The sequence below is a fragment of the Tympanuchus pallidicinctus genome, unplaced genomic scaffold (assembly GCF_026119805.1).
Source record: "Tympanuchus pallidicinctus isolate F22 unplaced genomic scaffold, pur_lepc_1.0 scaffold8, whole genome shotgun sequence".
NCBI lineage: Eukaryota > Metazoa > Chordata > Aves > Galliformes > Phasianidae > Tympanuchus > Tympanuchus pallidicinctus.
The window spans coordinates 24,387,626-24,411,918 of NW_026294802.1; the positions used below are offsets into that span (position 1 = coordinate 24,387,626).

The 24,293-nt window shown below is 35.2% G+C and overlaps 1 protein-coding gene across 1 annotated transcript in view; it reads right to left on the reverse strand.

Moving 5' to 3' along the window:
• Positions 1-1,109: 1,109 nt before the first annotated feature.
• Positions 1,110-24,293, reverse strand: part of OTOGL (otogelin like) — a 93,132-nt gene continuing 69,948 nt past the window's right edge. The window contains exons 42-58 of the mRNA XM_052669087.1: positions 23,493-23,682; positions 22,113-22,327; positions 20,220-20,361; positions 19,718-19,903; positions 19,018-19,230; positions 18,071-18,175; positions 17,657-17,764; positions 17,108-17,209; positions 15,758-15,862; positions 15,635-15,675; positions 14,622-14,685; positions 13,571-13,749; positions 13,157-13,261; positions 12,246-12,365; positions 9,491-9,536; positions 5,081-5,160; positions 1,110-3,425 (exon numbers count right to left, since the gene is read on the reverse strand). Coding sequence (XP_052525047.1) covers positions 3,225-3,425; positions 5,081-5,160; positions 9,491-9,536; positions 12,246-12,365; positions 13,157-13,261; positions 13,571-13,749; positions 14,622-14,685; positions 15,635-15,675; positions 15,758-15,862; positions 17,108-17,209; positions 17,657-17,764; positions 18,071-18,175; positions 19,018-19,230; positions 19,718-19,903; positions 20,220-20,361; positions 22,113-22,327; positions 23,493-23,682 — 2,202 coding nt within the window. The 3' untranslated portion in view covers positions 1,110-3,224. The remainder of the gene's footprint in view (positions 3,426-5,080; positions 5,161-9,490; positions 9,537-12,245; positions 12,366-13,156; positions 13,262-13,570; positions 13,750-14,621; positions 14,686-15,634; positions 15,676-15,757; positions 15,863-17,107; positions 17,210-17,656; positions 17,765-18,070; positions 18,176-19,017; positions 19,231-19,717; positions 19,904-20,219; positions 20,362-22,112; positions 22,328-23,492; positions 23,683-24,293) is intronic.

Here is a 24,293-nt window from a genome sequence, read left to right on the forward strand (position 1 = left end):
ACTCCTCTCTTGTTTGTAGGCTGAATCTGGAGGTAAACTTCTTGCAGTGCCCCCTGTCATTCTGAACTCAATGCTTTTAAAAGAAAACTATCTGTCTACTCTGCTCTTTGAAATTGAATCAATATAATATGATGATAGATATCATTTATTTCCAAACTAAATGGTCACAGAATACATTAAAAATAGCATAATTGTGTGCATATAGCACAACTACCCTTCTGGCAGTTACAAAGGGTTGAAATGACAAGGCACGTTGGGACAGCAGAGTAAGGCACGCAGCAGGTCATGCACAGAATGCTTTCCAATTCTTTGCATCTTCTTGTGGAAGTGTGGGAGTCAGAGAAAGGTATGCATTCCCAGTCTTGCTTGTAGGGGAGTAGAAATTATTCAAGTCTTAGTTTAAGAAGGGGTGGAAGGGAGGGAACTTTGCGGATATTAAAGCTCTTTTAGTCAATAATAAACGATCTAATTAATTGCGGAGTGAAACTAGATTATGTTTGAGTTGTATCAGCTGTTAAAACCAGCTCACAACGTGCCCGCACAAACCAAGTCGTGCATAATTCCTGTGTGGGACACTGAGGTAGGAATGCAGAGTTGGAAACAGGGAAATTTTGATATAACCATTTACTTGTGTCTACATTTATATTTAAGTTATAGGCTGAGAAGATATCTGCAGGCATTCCAATCTGATGTCGGTTTCAAAGGCTGCAAGGGTTAATTCATATTGTGTTATGTAAAATATACCACATTAGGCAAATTTCACTTTTTTGGAGATCATGTGGGTGGATGACTGTCCAGAAAATAGGCATTTATTCTCTGACAAGGCCAAATACATCTGAATCTGAAGTTTAGCTGTAAAAGGCAGCCTTAGACTCTATTCAGCTCCACCAAAGTCATAAAGGTTTTGCTTTATGCTTCAGGGAGTATCGTGACCCAACTGCTATTGATCTTCTAAAAAATAAAATGGCTAAGTGGGAAAAATCTTTTAATATCATTTTGCTTTGATATCATTGAGTTAAAGTTAGCTTTACCTGTTTTTAATTCCAGGTTAATCTAAGATTCTATACTATTGTTCATCCTTAGTGATACAGGTAAATGGAACACATCAATTTATGTTTATCAATTTATCTTTAATTACAAATATGATTCTAAAGCTAACAAAAGCACGCTGTTTATAGAAAGCAGTGTTTAATCAAACTACAGCAATCGTTTGGTCATTGTGTCTAAAACTGACATCTTGTAGGAGCTTTCTTCATTCCATTTTCAAATGCTAAATTCATTAAGAAGTTTTGGGGCAGTCTTTCTTGAAGTAAACAGAGGATTCCTATCTCCATTTTAATAAACCAAGAAGTTCCAGGAATTTGTAAAATTTGTTGTATGAGTACACAAATTTAACAGCTATGACAATGATTTATTTTCCATTTCTGTCCTCTATGAAAACTTTCTGTACGCAAATTCCTACAGAAATGTCAAAAAGGTTTTGGTTCCAGACCTTAGTATACAATATCTTGACATATCTGCCATCAAGTCATACAAAGTGCAAATAAAGCATATACTTTCAAAAAACAAAAACAAAAAAACAATCACTAGTTGATCACTGTACCTTTCTAATTACTAAACATTTTACTGACAATTCAATGGATTATTCTTTCATTTATAGACCAGGTCACTATTTTTTATGAGATGGATGAATACACTGAGTCTTGTTAGTAAAGACTGATTTCAGTGCATATACTGTTTTTTTCATAAGCAATCAAACTGTAGATAGCAAAAGTCTGAAGATTTTTCACACAAAATTGCAAAATAGCCTTAGATTTCAATGTTGTTGTATTTCTTATTTTTCACTGTATAAAACAATGTAATAATCTAATCTTTCTGTAAGTAGATGATGACAGCCTGAAATAAAAACAGTTCACCAAAAGTTCTCAAAGTTTTAATCAAGAAATATAATTCTGAAATCATTTACGTATTAAGGACCATACTGAACCCACTGTGGTCAATGGCCAGATTCCTCTGTCATCATTTAAGCCATGATCCATTCAGTGACTTTATGAAGCAAAGTAGTCTTCCAAAGACAAGCCTAAAATTGTGTTCTTAGCTTTTACAATAAGATGACGTGGTATTTTTGTTAAAAGTGAAAGTATATTCAGTTTAAGGTGCTGAATCATGGAGACTCACAATCTGAATGAATGCTAATAGCACATTTAGGCTCTTCAAAAAATACTTCACATGGAGGCTTTTCTTCCTATACACAAAAATAAATCCTAGATTCAGTCAGCAGACCAAATTTCTATACTTAAAAGAAAGCAACGGTTATTGGACACAAAATTTCAAACTGTCAAACAAAGGAGGAAACACATTATGAAAAATTAAAACGTGCAGTCTCCTTCTTTTAAAAATAAATATGTATATACATAGAACTTTATTCTATATTTAGGAAGCAGACAGTCAATATCTTATTTGAAAAAAATGATAAAAAAAAATTTTCTTCATATCAGAAAGAGCATTGTTTGTAATAAAGACAGAAATGTTTGAACACTTCAACCCTTACTTAGTCAAGCTTAGCATTTTTACTATTCGCCAAAATTAAATGGCAATGATTTAAAGACATTATTACTCTAGAAATAAAACTACTTATAGACCATAGTTGTTTTGTGTCTTGTGACTTGTAGCTTAAGCAGAGTCCAGTCACTGTCAACAGTTTAACAGACAAAAGACAGATCTTTCAGCAAGACAAAAAAATGTTTGCATTGAATGTTTTTTTCATATTTTTTAATACATTAATTCAGTCATTCTCAAAAGCACTGTATGCATCTTCTGCTTTTGAATATTAGTTCCGATGATGGTCCTCAACAGAAAATCCAACCACTGAAAGAAGTGACAGAAACACTTATAAATTCTGAAATTTAACAAGTAAGTACAAGTTGAAAACACGAAACAAAGACATCAACAGCCCATCAGAAAGCTGTTGAAAAGTAAATGACACCTAAATTACACCTTGTAAAAAAGGTTTTATATGTTTATTTTTATACATGCTGATACTTAAAAATGAAATTTGAAAAACAGCGTAATCTCTACTTAATTTCAGAAAAGTTACATTATAAAGCATCATTGATATCGTATTCTTTTTGTAGAGTACTACATCCATCCAAGGTCAGAAAATACACTCTGGTGAAAGGAAACTCATTTCAGTTCTTCAAACAAAATCATGTTCACAGTAATGTTCAGTTCCATTGGCATGAACAGTCTACAGGCTCTTGAATGACATACATAATTTCAGTGCCGTTTCCTGAGCAGTGTAGAGGCACAGTCAGATTGCGCGTTCCATGTTCTCGACAACATTTACAGAATCTTAAATGACTATCAATATTGACATTGAAAATTGTTGCAGATGGGCATTTTCCATCACAAGAAGCCACATTTATCTACGAATAAATGAAGAATTGGAATTAGACATCTTAGGATTTGTTTCAGGATGTAACATTCCAAACTTCTTTCTGATTAAGATCGATTTTTACATTTGAAAAGAACTCTGATCTTAAAAGTTAACTTTTAAAATTCATTCAAATGGAGATACATTTTTTAAGTACAGTTTATGTGAAATCATCTGTTTTTCGTTATTTAATCATGCACTCTTTCTTAGCTTGGAGCAAGCTCAACTTTGTGCTGTGGATAACAAAACTGAATCCTTACTTTACTGATGAATAACATCAAAACATTGTAGCTAAATTAACATTCATTTCATGTTCACTGCTGAAAAGTTATATTCTTCTAAGGAAAACAAAGGATAATCTGTCACTCTCTTTTAAGGTTCAAGAGGAAAAGTGTAATAGTGCAAAAGCATTTTCCTTTTGTACTCATAGTGCTTGTAACTAAGGGTGCAACATAAGTTGTGTCATCACTGTAACAAATACATCCAGAAAGTAGATGTAACAATCCAGCAAGGGAAGAAGTTGGCTATAAAATTATTTGTGCACTACACTAAAGCAGGCACGAGCTTTCTCTCATACAACATTATGTGAAGTCTTCCTAGCCAATACTGTAGCAGAAATTGGTAGATTGGCAGTTTTCATTAGAACTTCAACAAATGCTGATATGCTAGGAAATCAGAAGTGATTATACTAGACCTAGGTTTTTTTTTGTGATATTGTTTTAATTTAATTTCTTATGCAAATGAAGCCTATGAAATGTACTCTCTGATGCACTCTCTTCAAGCAGCACTTCAACATAAGGGCCATATCCAAAGAAATTAGGTCAACAGGTTAGTCTTATAGCTTTCATCAAACTTGAGAGCAGAAAAATAACTTCCTTAGATCTTGTCCTAGTCATTAACAATCTCTCTCATTATACTCCCTCAATATTTACTGTTCTAAAACTAAATAAATACAGGACACACTCTTATTACTGTAGTGAAGCCTTATCTATGTTTTCCTTCTATCAGGCTGGAAATCAACCTGCCCAGCTTTCAGTCTGTGATTGTGTTGCCTCTCCTATTAAGACTATTAAGGTTTTTCAGTAAAATCTCATTGCAGGCCTTTCAGAAGTCCCAAGACATTGTGTCAACTGCTTCTCTTTTAAGTGTTACATTCTTATCAGACCAGTCCTGGGTTTTATAGACAGAAATAAATCAAAGTTGAAAAATAAGATGCCTTAAATAGATAACAAAGTAAAGGGAACTGTGAATTTATGATACGGAGACATGCATTGTGGAGGAGATGACACCCAGAGAGTAAAGTTCTTTAAGGGGGAGTGTAGCCCATTTACCATCACACTGTAATGGGACACATTTCTACTACTCTTTTAGAATGGGATGTTATTTCATGGGGAAGAGTTTAGTGTACTTGTGCAAATACTCTGTGTACTTTTCATTTGAAGCCAGGGAGGAGGGCTCACTCTTCCAGCCACAGGAACAGCTGATTTAGTTCCTTTTACAAGTAGAATAACATTCATCAGGTCAAAGGCGAGCTTTTGAGAAGACAGCAATATTTTTTGTTGCTTGTAGATAGCTATGGCCTACTTCTTGATACTTGACTTGATCATGGCGTAGGGCCAGCATGAAAAATGGTTTTTTTATTCTTACCGGGCTTTGACTTATACAGTCATTTTTCCTTATAGTTGTCCTGATTGTCATTTTCTGGCAAATCCTTTCTTCCTTTTTGCCTGATAAAATATGGAAAAAGATGCACGTTGAACTGATTTGCATTTGTACCAATTTTTTTATAATAAAAGCATGAAAATATTCAAATAATTTTAATGATTATGCACTATTTTTATTTATGTACATACTGATACTACTACTTCCTTATGTAATTAAAAAAATATATATATCCTCATATATTAATAAAAAATTCCTGTGGGGAATTATCAATTTATAGCTGGCACATGAAGTATCAACTGGTGCATTAAGCTATACAGATTTTATAAATATGAAAACAGTAATAAGATTTAAAATTGCCCATATAGCAAGCATTATAGTAATTAGGAGAAAGATGCATAAATTTTGAATAATATTAGAATTAACGCTGTTTTTAATGGGAATACTGAAATTATGATTTTGATACTACACTTCCTTGAACTTGACATTTGAGAAGATAAAGCTGTGAATGAGATTACCGCTTTGATGCTAATTTGAATGCTTAAAATTTAAACAGAACAATAAAATTCAATATTCTTTGGAGAAATAGATCACTGAAGAAACCTTTGAAAGTGAGAGGTGAAAACACTTGCTACATGCTACATGCTTTTACTACCCAGGACTGAATTATGTAGCATTTACAGGATACAGGTTTATGAAAATACTACATTTTCAGTACATCCTGGGAGATACTGATAGGAGATCTTTTTTGTTGTTTGAAAAACGAAGCTGTACAGTGCAAATCCATATTTAAAATAATAATAATATATTAAATAATAACAATAGTATATTAAAATATAATAATATAATACTGAAATAAACATAAAGTCTTCCATGCTGCAGTCCCTACCAGACTATTTAGTATTGATATCTATGTAATAGAAATTATTTTGATCTCAAATTCCAGTAACCATCAAAATCATCTATATTCTGGGCATCCAGCCTACAGAAGAATAACCACTGTTCAATAGGGCCTCTCCACTATCAGCACATGCCTGCGTGGTCAGTTGAACAAATAAAGGACAACTTTTCTCTCCTCCAGAATCCTTTTGTGCATTTTTATAAGATTAGTTGAGCTCTGAGTAACCAATATATTCAACCAGATTTTAATCTGAACATTGCAGGATCAAACTGGATTCTCCTGTGAAACTAGAAGATGATGACACCTGTATTATTTTGATTCTATTTCCTCAGCAGCACTTGACAAAAAAAAATTCCCATTATTCCTTTCCATTGGAAAGCATTTGCCAGCATAAATGTGCGTAGATGATAAGATCCTTGTATTTCTACAAGTCATAGAGAGATAAATCTGGAACATCTCTCCCACAGAGAAAGGCTGAGGGAGCTTTTTCAGCTTGCGGAAAAGAAGGCTGTAGGGAGACCTTTATGTGGTCCTCTTGTACTGGAAAGAGAGCTTGTAAGCAGGATTGGGAATGACTTTACATGATCTAATAATGATAGGACAAGGGGAAATGGTTTTAAGCAAAAAGAAGGGAGATTTAGATTAGACATTAGGAAGAAATTTTTTTTCAGAGGGCGGTGAGGTGCTGGCAGAGGCTGCACAGAGAAGCTTTGGATGCCCCATCCTTGGAGGCATTCAAGGCCAGGCTGGATGAGGCTCTAGGCAGCCTAAGCCAGTGGCTGGCAACCCTCCTCACAGCAGGGGCTTGGAACTAGATGGGCTTTCAGGTCCCTTCCAACGCAAGCCATTCTGCAGTTCTATGATTCAACATTTTATGACATTTCAGCATATAAGGTACCAGCCTAATGAAAACTTCCCTGCTGCTAAACTTTTCACTCTTCAACTGTCAAAAAGATCTGCACTCAGTTCAGGTGTGCTTGCTTTCTTTGCTCCTTATTTGAGTGAGGGATCCTTCTCCACTTACTGCAACTTTTCTATCAATTGAAGGAAAGAAATACTACCATAATGCAATGGTTCTCCAATCACTAAGAATTCTATTTTGAGGAGTATTTATTAACACATGATCATACTTAGGATTGCATGTTTTTTTTCCCCCAACATTTTCATTACTTTGAAAACATTTCATTTGTGACAAGTACAGCATAAATCCATATCTGCAAGGACAAAATCAGACAGGAATGGACACTTTTGCTATATTTAAAGGCAAGAATAGTTTAGACATTATCTTCAGAGTCACGAGATCAGAAAATCTCACAGTAACATTACTTAGGATGACAATATTTTTATCAGTAACATCATTTCTTGTTATAGCTACCCTGTACAGTAAGTTTACGTATTAAAATCATTTTAAGAAATGAACAGGAGGAAGAACCACCCACAACATATACTGTAAATCAATGAACCTAATCTTGACAGGTGCTGAGCAGTGAAACCTGACCAAGCTTTAGAAAATAATGATCTGAAAGGCAAGCAGCAGGATATCAGCATCTCTCAGTATCAGGCCCAATGCCATTAAATGCATGGTTGCATTTAGTGGTGATGACAGATATGTGATATAAACAAGCAGTGCTTACTAAATTACTAAATTAAGAAAATACATTATTAAAAATAATACCTGGTTCACAATTAATACTACCCGTAGGCACTACTGGACTAATGGCAAAGGGTAATAGACCCAATCCAGAACCTGGCAGAACCATTAGGAATATAAGTTTCTCATGAAAAAAAAAAACATGTTGATATAAATGACATTTCATTAATTCTTACACTGCCAACTGCAATTTTTCTTTTAGCAAAAGGTGATGAGCTTTCCTGATAGTCCTCCAAATTTAGGAACTGTGTAGCTGCTTCAAGTCTCACTAAAGATAGCCTAAACTTTATTACTGTCCTGATAAACATAAAACTGAATACCTCCTTGTAAACCAAACTTTTGCAACTCTCTATGGCAAGGTAAGAATTAAATATATGCAGTCACTTTGCATGCATCGAATCAAGCTCTTCCAGAAAGACTATTTGCTCCCATTAAAACCCCAAGGTGTTGCAAGCTCTATTTATACATACTTTTTTTATCCAGTTCACCACTGGGCACATGCTTTTAGTTAAAACAACAACAACAACAACAACAAAAATAGCATATAATTGTATAAATTATATCTTTTTTTAGCAGCCATTTGAGCAAGAATTTCTGAAGTATAACATTTAGCACAATTCTGGTCTGTTAATTTTCTCTATTGATTGTAATTACAAAAAAAAAAAAAAAAAAAAAGCATTCTGTTTATTAAAAGTGCTTTAATTTTCGATGTTTTGCATATTGTAGATTATAACAATGCTTCAAGATCTGTTTCAAGGCTTTGCAAAGCATAGAAACTAGACCATTGATCAATTCTATTTCAGATAAAAATGAATATTAAGTCTTCCTATTCAATATTATTAACTAAAGATTTATTTTAAAAAAAATCCCAAAGACTAATTATTCTGAATGTTCTAATTCTGATGTTAAGCACAGAAAGGTCAAAAGAGGGAGAAAGTAATTTCTCTGGCATTCAACAAGTTCTTGCACTACATAGTTAATTTCATATTTCATATGATTTCATATTCATATTCATATTAACTTCGTATTACTGAGTTTTCTTTTTAAGTACAGATAATTAGAGAACTTGATCAGAAAACTTTTCCGAGTCAAAACTGAAGAGATAATCAGAGTTCACTTGCAGCTTGCTTTTAAACTTGCATAGGTTATGACAATACTACGCAAACTTGCATTACAGTTCATTAAGAATGTTTTAAGGTGACACACTCAGAGAAAGTGAATATATTTCCAGATACCAAAAAGTCAATTTTGTATCTAGGGATTTATCTAGGGATGTGTCTAGGGAACTTTCATATTATTCAACTCCCCAAAACTTTTCCTCATTTGGGATTTCAATATATATTCTACAGTGGAAAGAAAACATTTCCAATTAAAAATATTTTATTTCAGTATTCAGTTTTATAGTATTCTGATTCGAGAAAATATACTGTGATAAAACAGAATGAATTTGTATTTTTGGACAGTGATAATCAAATTAAGAATTTATTTCAGGGAAGAAAATCCTTATCTTTTATGATGCAAATCATATTGGCAATATTTCACAGTCTACTGAGCAATAAAGGTAATCTTTTCAGTATTTTAATTGATGTAATTTTTCATTTTTCAAAGATTATATATGGAGAAATTGGTTATACTCCAGAACAATAATGTTAAAAACCACAAAGACAGCAGCCAAACAAAGCAAGAACTTTTAATAAGAGTTGTTAAGTAACTATAATAATTTTATTTGATTTGTGGGGGGAACAGCATGCTTTTCCCTTATCTTTGTCTCAGCGAGGAGTTAAAAAACACAGCCCTTCAAACCAAAGCTATACTAGCACTTATTGCAGCCTTCATCACTTACAGGTCTTGCAGCAGCCATCATTGTACGTCTGCACAATTCCTCCATTCTAGGAAAATAAAAGGAGAATATATCAAAAAAGACTGTGCTCAATGCAACAGTGCATAGTACCTCAAGAGATGCCATGTTTTAAAGATGTCCAACAAGTACAAAATGATACAATCTGAATTAAGACAATCGCACAGACACTCATCACATGAAGCTTTGGTTCACAGATTCTTCAGTTTTTAACACTGGAAATGAACTTGTCACTACTAATCTTACCTGATCCGATCTCCTTCAAATAAATCACTTAGTTTCTACACACAGCTTTTTATATCATGCACTATCATCTATTTCTCCACTACTGAGATTTAGTCAGAAAGTTAATGAAAATCATTCTTGTAACTTTGTGTATGACATTAAAGGATTTACACCACTTATACACCAAGAAGAGAGTGAATTCCTAATAAAGAGCTATTTAGAACATTATATATATATATGTGTGGGTATTTATACACACATACATATACATATATATACACATAAATACAGACTTCTGAAACAGAAGGTGAATTGCAGAATTTCACATCTGTATGAAATGGTATGAAATGTGAAATGGTGAAAATGCTAAATTACTTTTCTTAAATACAATACAATAATATTCTTTTTTCTTTTTTTTCCAGAGTTGTTTGTTAGATATTGAAAGTGTAAGCAAGTGAAGAAGATATCCTTTAGACTCAGGAAACTTCCAACCTGTCAGCCTTACCCCTGCACTGTGGAAGAAAATGGAACAGATTCTCCTGGAATCTACACTGAGACACAGGAAAGAGAGGGAGGTGATAAGAGACAACCAAGTGCAAGTCTTGCCATTCTGGTGGCCTTCTGTGCCAGTGAACAAGTGAATAGATAGTGAGGACTTCAGTAAGACCTTTGACATGGTCTCCATAATGTCCTTCTCTCCAAATTGGAAATGAATGGACTTGATGGGTGGACTGTTTGATGGATGAGGAACTGGTTGTGAGAGTGTGCTCACAGAGTGGTGGTCAGTGGCTGAATGTCCACATGGAGATCAGTAATGAGAGGAGTCTCTAGCGTGTCTGTACTAGAACTAATGCTCTTTAATATCTCCATCAATTGCATCAACAGTGAGATCAAGTGCACCTTCAACAAGTTTGTAGATGACATCAAGCTGCATGGTGCGGTCAGCATGCCCAAGGGATGGGATGCCATTTGGAGAGACCTAGACCAACTTGAACAGTGAGACCAGGTGAACTTCATGAGGTTCAACAAAAGCTAGTGCAAGGTCTTGTATCAGAGTTGTTGCAACCCCCATTATCTGTATAAGCTGAAAGGATAGAGCACAGGCCTGCCAGAGACTTGAGGATACTGGTGGATGGCAAGTTGGACGTGAGCCAGCAATGTTGCCCTAGCAGTCCAGAAAGCCAACTGTATACTGGGCTGCATCAAAAGTAGCGAGGTCAGCAGGTTGAGGGAGGCGATCCTGTCCCTCTGCTCTGTGTTGGTGAGACCTCACTTAAAGTACTGTGTCCAGATATGGAGTCTTCAGTACAGGATAGATATGGACCTGTTTGAGTGTGTTCAGAGGAGGGCCATAAACTGATTCAAGGGGTGGAACATCTCCCCTCTGAAGACAGGCAGAGAGCTGAGGCTGTTCAGCCAGAAGAAAAGGCCCCAGAAAGATGACAGTAGCCCTTCAGTATATAAGAGGGGGCTATAAGGAAGAGGAGGACAGAGGTTTTAGCAGGGTCTGCTGAGACAGAACAAGGGAGTATTGTTTCAAATCAGAAGAGGGGAGATTTAGATTGGATATAAGGAAGAAGCTTTTTACAATAAGGGTAGTGAAGCACTGGAACAGGTTGCCCAGAGAGGTAGTAGATGCCTCATCCTTGGAGACATTTAAGGTCAGGTGGATGGGGCTGTGAGTAATTTGATCTAGCTGTATGTGTCTCTGTTCACTGCAGTGCAGTTGGACTAGATGACCTTTAAATGTCTCTTCCAACTCAAACGACTGGTATTTACCCTCTCTACATGTTTGTTGATTGTTTTTTGTTTGTTTGTTTGTTTGTATAGTTTGTATACAGCATGTCACAATTGTAAGAATTAGAATTGTGAGAAGTATTACAAAGTTAGAGAAGTAATAAAACAGAAGTAAAAGTTTTTGAAATGAATTTGTAATGTACACAAAATATCCACATTCTTCAAACCAGCTTATATGGGCATGCCAAATTTTCATTTTTAGATATATGGTATAGGTATAGGCATCCTTTCAAGTATAATAAGCATTTTTTTAATATTATACAATGTTTTAACGTAAGGGATAATTAAGTTTATATACATACTCAGCCTCCTAATCCTTGCATTTAAGGAATTTTTAATTTCACATTTATAAGATTTCCAAACTGGTTCATCTGATTTATTTGATATATATATACACCTTGTCAAAATATTATTCTGAAGTAAAGTAGTACATAGTGATTAGCACTTAATACAGCAATATCTCAAGTACAATTCCAATTCAATAATATTTTTAAATGTAGTCAATATTGAAGCCTGAAAATAGTTTTTGCACGCTTAGATCCTGTTAGCCAAAATGCAAACAGAAAACTAGAAAACAAGACTAAAAATTTATCACTTACATCTTCTTACTTACCACTTTTTTTAAGTTTAAAGAAAACACACAAAGTATGTGTGCCCTTTCAAGTGCGTCCATACTGACAGATGAGTTATTGTTACTCACCTCAGCCAAAGTACAAACCTTTGTGCACTCAGTGTCATTGAAAGGGGGACAGACCACACCAGAGCCCACTATCATAGCCCCCAGCACAGTCTTTGCACATGTGTAGTTCGTGCAATTGTATGTCCAGGTGCTGCCTTCCTAAATGCATAATACAAAACCATTGTCAGCAAAGACAACACAGTTCATCTGTATCTCTACTCAAGTGTCTGTAAAAGTGATGCCTATGTGCTGCAGGTATGTGCTGGAGTGTAAGGTTTGTTGAAACCTGTCCACACTAGTTGAGGGAAAGCCATCCTGTAACTGCAGCAATGGCTCCTATATGGAGATACTAAGTGTACTAGAGTGGATCTGCATCAGAAAAAGGGCTTGCACTTTATTTTGCCCTCAAACCTCTAAAATCAATGACAAGGATGAAGCAAGGTATGGCAACACCTAAATTTCGCTGTATGTGGTTGCTGGAGTGCACCATCAGGATCCTGAATCCCAGCGATTCAGTTTGAACACTTGCTTGTAAAAATCACAGCAGGGAGAAGAGAGGCTATGGGAAGAGAGGAACACAGGAGTCCTGATGTGGATCCAGAAGCACAAAAGTATTCCCAGGTCATCTAAATCACAGCATATGACTTAGAGCTACAATTAGATCTCTGTTTTGCACTTATCTGGCCTTAAATAAATGCTGACATTCACCCATCTTTGTGGAAGATAATTACAACCAATAAAGTGAAACATAGTATTCATCTACTGTGAAATGGCAAGTCTAAAAATAAATACACCTTTTCCCTATTATGTAATTTACCACAGACAGCTGCTAGTTGCATAAACAACACTAAGGAAGTTTGAAGCAAGACTCACATAAGGAAGTGACAGTCAGATTCCTGTGTTTATCGTATTATTATACTTATTTTCTGTCCCTCTCCAGAGGTATTTACCTCATACACAATTTGTGTGCCATTCTCAGTAAGAACAGAACAGGACACATTTTGACAGGTACCACAGCAAGTATGGTGACTGGAAGAAGGAATATACAACTGATGCTGAAAGAAAAGGAAAACCAAAAAAGAAAAAAAAAAAGAGGTTGCTTTAAATATACACATATATATAGTTTATATATATATAAAATATGAAAATTCATTGAATTCTGAAAATAACTACACCTAAATGAACAATGTATGGATGGATATATTTATGTTCACTGCTAAAAAACACTTAAAAGATGCTGTTAAGTTTTTTTAGCTCTTGCTGAGCAAACTGGACTAACCAAAAAACGTGCCTTCTGATTTTCATCTTAATTGTGAAATTTTATTTATTTGACTGCATAATTTCTCTGTTCTAAGAATACTTACTGCTTCACATTGCTGGGAACAGTTCACTGTTGTAAAATGCATGGCATTGTATCCTGTGTTGTGATCTTTTTCTTGTAAACACTGCACAGTGTAACAAAGGTCTCCATCCAAGTACTGAATCACTGATTGTCCAGGATTCAGTACAGTTACCTCTTGGAAGATGCACACATCATCCTTCTCTAACACCAAAAAGAAAAAAAATATTATGAAAGAAATAAAACATCACCAAACAAAGTAACAGACAAGCTGCAAGAACAGAAGTAAGGAAATGTTCTACATGCTGCAAAAACCTTCCAAGTTTTAGACTTGATTGGTGTGTGGTGTAAATTACCAAACAGGAAAAGAACGTGAGGGTGTAATTCAGCTCAAGGAAATGCTAAAAAAATGCCTATCTGCCTAAAATTGATAATATTTCTTCTATGGAAGTTAAAAACAAAACAAAACAAAACAAAACAAAGGTTGCTTTTATTTTTTACAGTTACGATATTTAAAATCAGACCACTTACATTACATGAGTTATTCTGCAATATTTTTCTGTCTTTCTGTCCGTTAAGATAGTACTCCTACAATTAATTGTGAGACATTATTATGTTCAAGCCATTATGTAAATCTGTGCTTTGTTCCTAGAGGCAGTTAAGCCTGAGCTACAACTGGCATTGAGGAATGCCTCACACACTTTTGAGCGCTGTGTGGGTGAAATCCCCTCCACACAAGGTGGCTGAGTTATGGAAAGGAGCAATTTTAAAATTGGGCACATGCCCTCATGCTGGCTTATTGAGATCAGTAGCACACATGGATGGATGGATTCATAAATATATAGATTGATTGATAGATAAATAGCATGGACACTGTAAATACCTTCCCATGCCTCACACTGTAAGCCACAAAACTGATGAGTTAGTAGAGAAAGCGTAATTCAAAAACGAGAGTATAATTATTTATCTATGTAGATTGTTTACATTTGAGATGATAATGGCCCTATTTTGGTTTTCTTTGCATGCCTTTTTTAGTTTAATCTAAAACCAAGCAGATATGAATAATAAAAAGTTACCACAAATGTAGTGAGTGCATCCACAAGCACTGGAAATACTACTATCTACTTTTTGAACTTCTCCCTGAGTATAAAAAGATAAAAAAAGTTTGAAAAGATACACACAGATAAATGTAAAGCCAAGAAGAGAGATTTTCTCCAAAAAAATTAAATTATGGTCTTCATTGCTTCTGCCTCTTCTTCCATGAAAGAGAAAAACTGCAGTGACCTCAAGAAAAAATAGCCCATTTCAAATTACTCAATGTATTTATCTTTTTAAACAAGAGCAGAGGACATCTGTTTAACCAGCAGAATGGCTAAACAGCAGGTTTGTTTCTGAGATACAAATTTATTTCAATAATAAGTATATCAGGAAAGGAATGCCTGCTCTAAACTTTCTTCCAAAAGAGAGGTAAAACTGTTAAAATCTGTAGCTTATATATATATGTTACATTATGCAATCTTCACATAAAGAGAAGTATAAACTACTAGCATTTGATAGGGACACTGTCCCTTGTCACTAGAGTAATAGTAGGAGTTTGAACATTGATTTGTAATTATTTTCCAGATCACAGTCCCAGTTGTGAGAGTCTACAAAGAACAAAATATTTATGATTTCTCATACCTGCTATACTCAATAATGCTAAATCATTCTAACTGAAAGTATAAATGATTAACAAATAACGCATTTGTCCAAATTCACATTTGATCAAAAAGTTCATCCCTTATTAATTATTAAAAACACTTATGAATTGTTGAAGTGGGCAAAATTCCAGCATATTGGTTTGAGTCAACATTGGGCTGAATAGCATTACAGTTACTCTTCTTCTTTTGTCATCCTAAAACACACAGATTGAAATTTCCACAAGGAACATCAAACAATACTGTGCAGAAACCTGGAGTTTCATGCCATGCAGCTTCATGCCTGAGTTGGGGGCTGGTGGGCCCTGTTACAACTAATTTAACAAAGAATGGAAAAGGAGGAGTTAGAACACAGCCCACCATTCAAAATGCATTTAAAGGACAGCTCTTACCAATTTGCAAGTCATCGTAGTAGCATTTTCACAACTACATTCTGAGAACAAGAAAAGCATGTTAGTCAATTAGCTAATTGCTGGTTTTTATTAACAGCAGTGGCTAAAGAATGAAGTAATTACCACAGTGCCATTCTGGACAACACTTCCCAGGTATTTTTTCCTTCACAAGTGTCATGTCATCTGTGCAATTCATAGGAGGCTCAGGACAAAACTTTTCATCACAAACTAAATAGGGAGGAAAAACAGATATCAGAATTTACTTAAATTTCATCTGAACTTTCCAGCTTATATTTCTTCTAATAAACCATTGCAAAAATAAGGACATTTTTTAGATCTATTTTTTTGCTTATGTGTCTTAAGTATCTCAGTCATATTTGGAACTGAAACATAATCAAAGATTTTCAAAAATGTCTCCAGTTGCCTTAGAGAAGTTTTAAATTTAGAGAAACCATTATGGAGCAACCATTTAATACTCTTTCTTTGAAGTGTCTTGGGCTAATAACAAGCACCAAAGACAAAGTCACACCTTTTATAAAAACAGAATTATTTTTTTTCTCTAAGCTTTGCTGCAAACTTAAACTAAATTTCTGTAATGTAATGGGGAACAGCTTTCCCCCTAGAATGACTTTAATAACTGCACATGCCTGCAACATTGAAGAGATTTATGAAGACTCTGAAAGAAGTCTACATAGTAAGATCTATATTTCTAGCTGTGAGAAATCGGAAAGACAGTGGCAAAAGCCTTTGCATACTTTCACCATCGTGGAAGTAATAGAGAAGGAAAGGACCAGAAGGTGAAACCACCTGAAGTAAAAATCAGCAAGCTCCAAACCTACTGGAAGAATCCAAATAAATTGAAATAACCCAGAGACTGTACTAGGACAAGAGTTAATTCAGGAACACCCACTGATCTAAATTAAGCAGTTACTGACATTACTTAAGAACACATAGTAGTCTTTGTGTTTGATAAGGCTAGCAAAATGGCTACATTACACTGCAAATATTTTTCTTGGTCTGCTTACTGTTTGAATACTAATCAGACCAGTGGTATTTGAAACTCATGGCCGAGTACTTCACCTGAAAATCAGCAGTCCAAACGCTAATGAAGAGGACAACAGAGGTTTAACACATTTTATTGCAGATGTTTTTAATATATGGATACTTACCAACAGTTGTATATTTATTCAGTAAGGATGGGATTCAGACCAGATTAATATATCAGTATCTAGATCTCCATGAAAGTAGCCATGTACTGCTTGGTGAGGTACATAAGCTCTACTGACTGTGCTGGCTAGACTACCAGTGAATGTACCAACAACTCTAAATCCACCTCAAAAGTAGACACCCTAATTTCGAGTATTTAGTCTCTAGACAAAGTCCACCCTAAATGCTGCACCAAAGAGATGTTCAACACACTCCCTGTTTTTTTTACTAAATTTGGTAACAGACTGTATTAATGTTTACACTCACCACAATAGTAATGAGGACAACAGTAACGTATGGTATGAAGGTCTACGGTGAGAATTTCCCCTTCATTACACAAGGGAACAGGCTCAACACAGGATTCACAAACTAAATTAAAAATAAACAGTTATTTACAAATTTTAGGAAGTTAGCACACACAAGTTTTCTTTAATATTACAAGTCATGCTTATGTGGGTAACAGATCTTTTATGGAGTGACATTCAAAACTACAGATATAACAGTTGTGCATGCTCTTAGGTGTCAGAACTTACACTAGTCAGTTTAGTGTTAAAGAACCACAGAGACTCAGCTGCAATGCATGATATATCACTGACTGCATAGATCTTATAATTCAGTTGTGAAGAACAGTGTGTTAACAATATTATTTTGCAGAGCAAATATGAAGTTAAAAGTAATGTTGGAAATTTCAGAACACAAGAGTAATTCATGCTCAAGACAGCCTGGCTTGTGTAAACTCCTACTAGCATCAATTCCTGGTTTCAGTTACTGTATTTAAAAATACAGATTGTACTTAACTACTCCTCAGTTACCTACCACAGAGATAAGAGAAACAGCAGGGATCTTCCAGTTTTGCTTCAACAATAAATTGGTCTTCTCTGCAGTCCAGCTGAGAAGAATTGAAACAAACTGAAGGATCACATTCTGTAAGAGATGAAATGTATGTTAAGAAGAGTCACAGAAACAATGCTAAAAAGATAAATAAAATGTATTCCTACCTTTAGTAAAAAAAAAAAAATAGTCAAAGAAAAAGTGAGACTGTAAACCAGAAGTAACACAAAACACAAATAAATAAGTATTGAAGAATTTGAAAAAGATATACCATATCCAAGTGTTATTTAGTGTCCCATTCTGCTGAAAATTGGACCAACTTGTAAAATGAAGTTTCTTACAACAGACATTACAAGATTGGAAAGTGTTGAACAAAGTGTTTATTCGGGTTTCCCTTACCGCATCGGTACTGTGGACAGCAGGACAGGGGGCTGTAGTCTACAATCAGTTTTTCACTGCTTTTGCATATTGGAATAATAGCATCACACAATGACATGTTACATTCTGCAGAACAAAAAAAAAAAAAAAAAAAAAAAAACGAACTGTTTTCATGTATTTGAAACCTACAGCAACCAAGTCAGCTTACAGCACATCACCATGTAGGCCTCCCACTTCAACCCAGGGCTGTACAGCTCCATTCATGTGCAAGAAAAGTTAAATCCCTCCCAGAGGGATACCTGTATTTACTTGTCCTGCTTCCTGCATATGAAAATGTTTCCTGAACAAATCAACAATACAGTGTCAGTTACAGGTAGCTGAGGCACCAAAGTACCAGATCAGCTGGAACATTTGTTCTCTTTTTCCCTGAAGATGTTTTAAGAAGTAAATATCTTCTGCTTAACATTTTAGCAGCAATAAGCATATTCCTTTTGCTGAGTACTAACTTGAATATTAGTAGTCAGTGATCACCTCACAGAGTGCTACTTTCTGGGACATAGAGGAATGCAAAGTTAGAGGGCACTTCACTTAGCAAGGCACTCGTAAGAATGCATGTGATTCTGTGATTCTGTAATGTAATGTACCAGTAAGCTCTGGTAACTGCCCTACCTACCAAGCTACTTCTGTCATGGAGTGTTTCTCAATTTCTTTTGAAATCCTTCAGAAGAGCTTAAAAATTCATTTTAAACAGAAATCTTGTTTCATTAGTAAACTTGAAATAACTAAGTTTTGATTTCACTGAGTTAGTTCTTAAAAGAAAAGTGATAGTGTTGATCCAACCAGCCACAATTACCTAAATAACACTTCTCAGAAATGTCACCTTGAATCCCTTCAAAAAAAGAAACCTTTGCTGACAAGTACCCAGTGTTTAATTTACACTTCTGTAACTGAAAATACATGTGACATACCACAAACTTTTTTTGGACAGCAATCCCCTACTTCCATGACAAGGACAATCACTTCCCCTTCTCTTTCACAAGCCAGTGGTGGATCCTCATTGCATTCAGGTTCTACAGCAACAATACTTCCATTTTCTAAGCAGCTGTATATGCAGCAGCCTCTCGTGGACCCATTCCAGATCTCCCCAGCAGAGCGGGGTTGTCCTCTGTTATCTGTACATGCTGAGAGAAAAATGTTGCATCCCTTTGACAAGTGGAGAATTAAGACTGCAAGCAATGAATTTGTTTGTTATCTAGGTGACCTTACTGCTTAAAAGAGGAGCACTTCAGAGCATTATGATGAATCAAGAAAGGATGATGATATTAAACAAATGCTTTTTTATGGGTTAAAACAGTCAACAAATGCAGGGAAAAGAAGCTGCCCCTGCTACTCCTCCTGAGTACTCCAGGAAAGAAAGCCTGGGAGCAATGGAAGAATGACCATTAATTTTCTCCTGCAGAATTAAATTAGGTGAAAGAACATACTCAAGCTGTAGCTTGAGATAAAAGCTAGGCTCTGTAGAATAGAGTTATACTGGATTCACACCTTCTGAAGTCTGACTTAGAATTTAAACATTGTTAACGTTGATCTGTAGTTATTAGCAAATTATTAGTAATATTAGTAATATTAGCAGATATTTGCAAACCCCCTCTGTCCTAGTGCACTTACTACATTTTTCTTCTGGAACACAGAAGTCCGAGTTTGTTCTGTGTAGAACAGTGCCACGTCTACACACACAGTCTTCCCTTAAATAAGAACACGTAGAATCTTCATACGACCACTTATTCAAGCATGTCTTGGCTTCACAGGGTTTCACACAAGGCTGGTACTCCTTGCCCTCAGGACAATTCAGTGCTGCAAGTTGTAAAAAGAGGAAACTGAGTATTGACTCTTTCAAAATTTCATTGGATAAACAAGTAGTAGGAACAAGAAAGTGTATCATAGAAAGCATACATTTCTATATTTAGTGGCACTTTAGTTAAGCTACTCATTCAATCAACATTATAATTCTAGTGATAAATCTCAAGACTTGTACCATGCCTTACTAATACTGTGGTAGAATGAGACAGTACTAAGAACAGCAAAAAGAAATGCATTTTTCTTAACCCATCACTGAACACTGCAGCAGTATAAAGTCACATTAGGATATGGAACATTGCTGTCAGCTTACGACAGTAATCGGGTGTCCTCCATTTAATGCAGATATTGTGCTTGTTGCATAAAGCTACATATGCAGAAAGTGCATCACACTCATAATTCCAAAAATAAGTACTGTTGATCCACATCTTCTCACAAAATTCCTGTGGTGAAACCTAGGAACACATTTTAACTGAGAATTAACAAGTAGAAGAGCTTTCTGTAATTAAAATTAATCATTAATTACAAGAAATAATACAGCTACAGGAAAATAAAATCAAAATTAATGCTTAGAGTAAATATATAATGTTTTTTTCCAGAACATTCATTCCGCAGAACTTAATCTGCCAGAATTTATTATTCTCCTCAATGTGTATGAAAGAAAATCAACTTCCTAATGGATGAACCAACCTGGCCATTTCTATGCTATGTCAGATTTTGTTATAGACCAGGCAAACATGTAATTTCATTGTACCTGAGGCTGTGAGAGTTCTCCTGGACACGTAAATGAAGTATGATTTCTGACTATTCAGATTAAAGTATTTCATAATTAGATACGTTCAAACAATTATGAAAAGCATGCTTCTAGCACTGGTACTATTCTATTTTCTTGATTCCAAACTTCTTACCACTGTTCTTTCCCTCCATCATTCCATCCCATTTTGTTTCTGTGGCAGATAGCTCTAAAATCTCTTTAACCCATTTCTCTGGGAAGAATGGTCTATATTATTTCTAACGGGGAAAAACGAAGAGTGAGTTTGGGAGTTTTAAGGAAGGGGTTCAGCTGCTTGCAATACCTGTAGTACCATTTGTCTGGGATGAAAATCACAAAGAGTACTGAAAGCAAAACCAGGCTGGAAAAAGAGCAGTGAGAAATTATTCTGAATTAAGTGGGAGAAGTGGGAAAGTCAATCCTGAGGGAGATGGGATTTCTCATTTCACGTTGCAGATGTGCTGCACTGGCTACCTCTAGTGGTAGCCTGCGTGCAAGACCTACAACCCCATTTGAAAGAACAGTTTCCAAAAATATATAAATTATTATGGTTTCTGTAAGAAAAGCTTCAAAACTGTCAACATAATAGCAACTACATCAGAAGTGGAAATGTAATTAGTACAATCAGTCTCAGACTGCATGAGTTGCTGTTATATAAAAAAAAAAGAGTGAGGCTTCCATTTCTAGTGACTGTTGTCAAGCTTTTCCTAAAAATATCTCTTCAGGAACACACCTGCGTTGAGATAATGACCTGTTGTCACTCCTGTGAGCTCTGCCTACTCAGTGATTTAAGAAACAGCATAATAGCACAGAGATCCACATAAATGTCTGTTTCATTTTAAGTAACAAAAACTTAATAACTAAGATGATAAAGGGCCTGGAGCGTTTCCCATATGAGAAAGGGCTGAGTAACCTGGGTCTGTTCAGCATTGGAAAAAGAAGACTGATGTTTATAAACATCTATAGGGAAGTGGGAGGCAAATGGATGAGGCCAGGCTCTTTTCAGTGGTGTGTAGTGATAGGACGAGGAGCAGTGACCTAAAACTTGAACACAAGAAGTTTCATACAAACATGCAGAAGTTCTTTACAGTAAGGGTGATGGAGTACTGGAACAGGCTGCACAGAATGGTTGTGAAGTCTTCTGTGCAGATTTCATGACCCATGTGGACACCTACCTGTATGACCTATTGTAGGGTACCTGCTTTAATAGGGGGGTTGGACTCAGTGATCTCTTGAGGTCCCTTCCAATCCCTGTGATTATGTTATTCTGTGTTTATTTACAATGGACAGCATGACAAAAATATTTATTAAAGCCATCCATCCTTTTGTGAACTCTTGAAAATAAACATAACATTAAAAAAATCTGCATCACTCTCACTCTTTTCTTAATTACACAACTTATTTAATTTGCACCTGGAATTTCTTTGTACTCACTTTATTGTGACAATGGATGAAAAAACTTCTGTTTAACAGTTCCATACAATATGTGCAGTTATCTTCAGTACAGTTTCTTACTGGTCTCCTAGTTGTTACATCAAGAGATTTCTCAATTTCCCAGCTCTTAATGAACACTTCAATTTCCTCCATATTTGTAATTATGGTTCTGTTTTGCATTTTCAGATCATCAGTAGGATCTCCATTACACACCCCTGGAGAGAGAGCATCATGTTCAAAGCAAAAACAGAAAGAACCAACAGAACATGGCGTATTACTTCCTTTGAGAAAGAAATGTGCATTTGATAAGGTAAGAATAACATTGCATGAAGTTCATGTGTGAGACTTAGCATCTGATTTTTAAGTCCAAGCAGCTACATGTCCACAGTAGTTCCAATTGTATACTTGTGATTTTATTATCATCTTAGTAAAATGAGTAAACCGTGCAATACAAGTAATTATACTTTTGCCAACAATGAACTAACTTTTAAGAAAAACTGTTACCAAAAGGTGCTGTTGAAGGTGAAAAATTTACTGACATGGCACCAGATTCTGTTACTATTCTACTGAACAGCAGCCAGCTGCATAGAAGTTAGTGCAGGTGGCTTTCAAAATAAGTGCATGTTGCTGACTTCATTCAGTCTAAACTGGACATTCTAAATGCAAGAAATAGTGAAAGTGAAACGAACCCTTTGAAGACCAATTTACTTTTTAAATTGAAAATGTTTTTCCTAATCTATTTATTAATGTAAGAGTAGAAAAAAAAAAGAAAAAAAGAAAAAAAAAAGCCCCCCTAAATGCCTGACATCCACTCTCTACCTGAATGCATTACAGGTTGTATTCAGTTAATTTGTCAGTGGAAATAGAAACCTCCAATAAATATATAAGTGAATGACATCAATCTTTTTAATCTTCACAATAGTGTATCACATCCCAGGATCAGCCAGCATTTTTGTAGCTTTTTTCTACTTTGCTTCTGCATAGCCCAGTCCTTGCCTTCATGCTTCCCGATACCTTCCAGGGTCCACAGAAGGCTAGTCTGTGGTGACAAGCCCTGTTATTCTCCTAGATGGCAAGGAGAAGCACAGAAGATGGTACTTGCATGGTAAATATTTGACAGTATTCTTAACAGTACTGTTTCTTTTTGCTACCTCAGTGCCTAGAATTTGAAAAATACTTTGTTAGGAAGGATTTGCTTTCACACAGAATTATCATTTTACTCTTGTTAATTAACATAATTTCAAAAGCCAAGCTCAAATAGAATTGTTAACATAATCACTAGAAGTCACAAAAGCCATAGGGATAAAATCACAAAAATGAATATAGAAAAGAGATGTAAATGCTGAATATGAAAACAATTAATTGCCACCACAGTCTCACCACAAAGTCCTTCTGTCATTATTGATGTGTTAGAGTGCAATCCATACTGTATATCTATGATGCCAGTAATATGAGCCCACTTGATGCTAATACCAGCTGGAGTATTAACGGCATACATTGCACCAGTATCCTGAATACTCAGTCCTTCTTTTGAAAATGGTAAGGATGGGATTACAGAATCCACCACTACCTAAAATAAATCAAATATAGACTTTAGGGATAAAAACAGATTACAAAGAGTTATTTTATATGACATCTTTACATCGAATAGCAAAAGAGATTTTATAGCCTCTGCCATATGCTGTGTCAGTAATTGCTCTGCTTAAATCACAGTGCTTCTTGTCAGTGACACTGTAACTGCAGATGAAATAGGCATAAGAAAAAAATAATGATATGGAAATCTTTTCAAACTAAGCAGTATCCCATACTTATCCCATATCATTTGGTTAAAATAAAAAAAATATATATCTAAGCTCAGTTATTCAAAGTTACCTATTCTAATCTGTTATTGTCCACATAAATGACAGCTTAAATATCTATTACATCTTGACAAGTTTCTGTTCCGTTTGATGTTATCTGGAAATACATTATCAATTATGAATGCTTTTGTAGCTTTTAAAAAATCTTTAATATCTTGAAACACTTTGAAATGCCATATAAGTGGCAGGCAAGTAAATCTGAGTGTCAGAAACTTTTTTATTTTCCCTAGCATATCACAAATCACTGGCAATATGAACTGCGGAAGAGATCCTATCACTCTAAGTCTGACCTACAGCATTCTACAATAGAATAGCACTACAG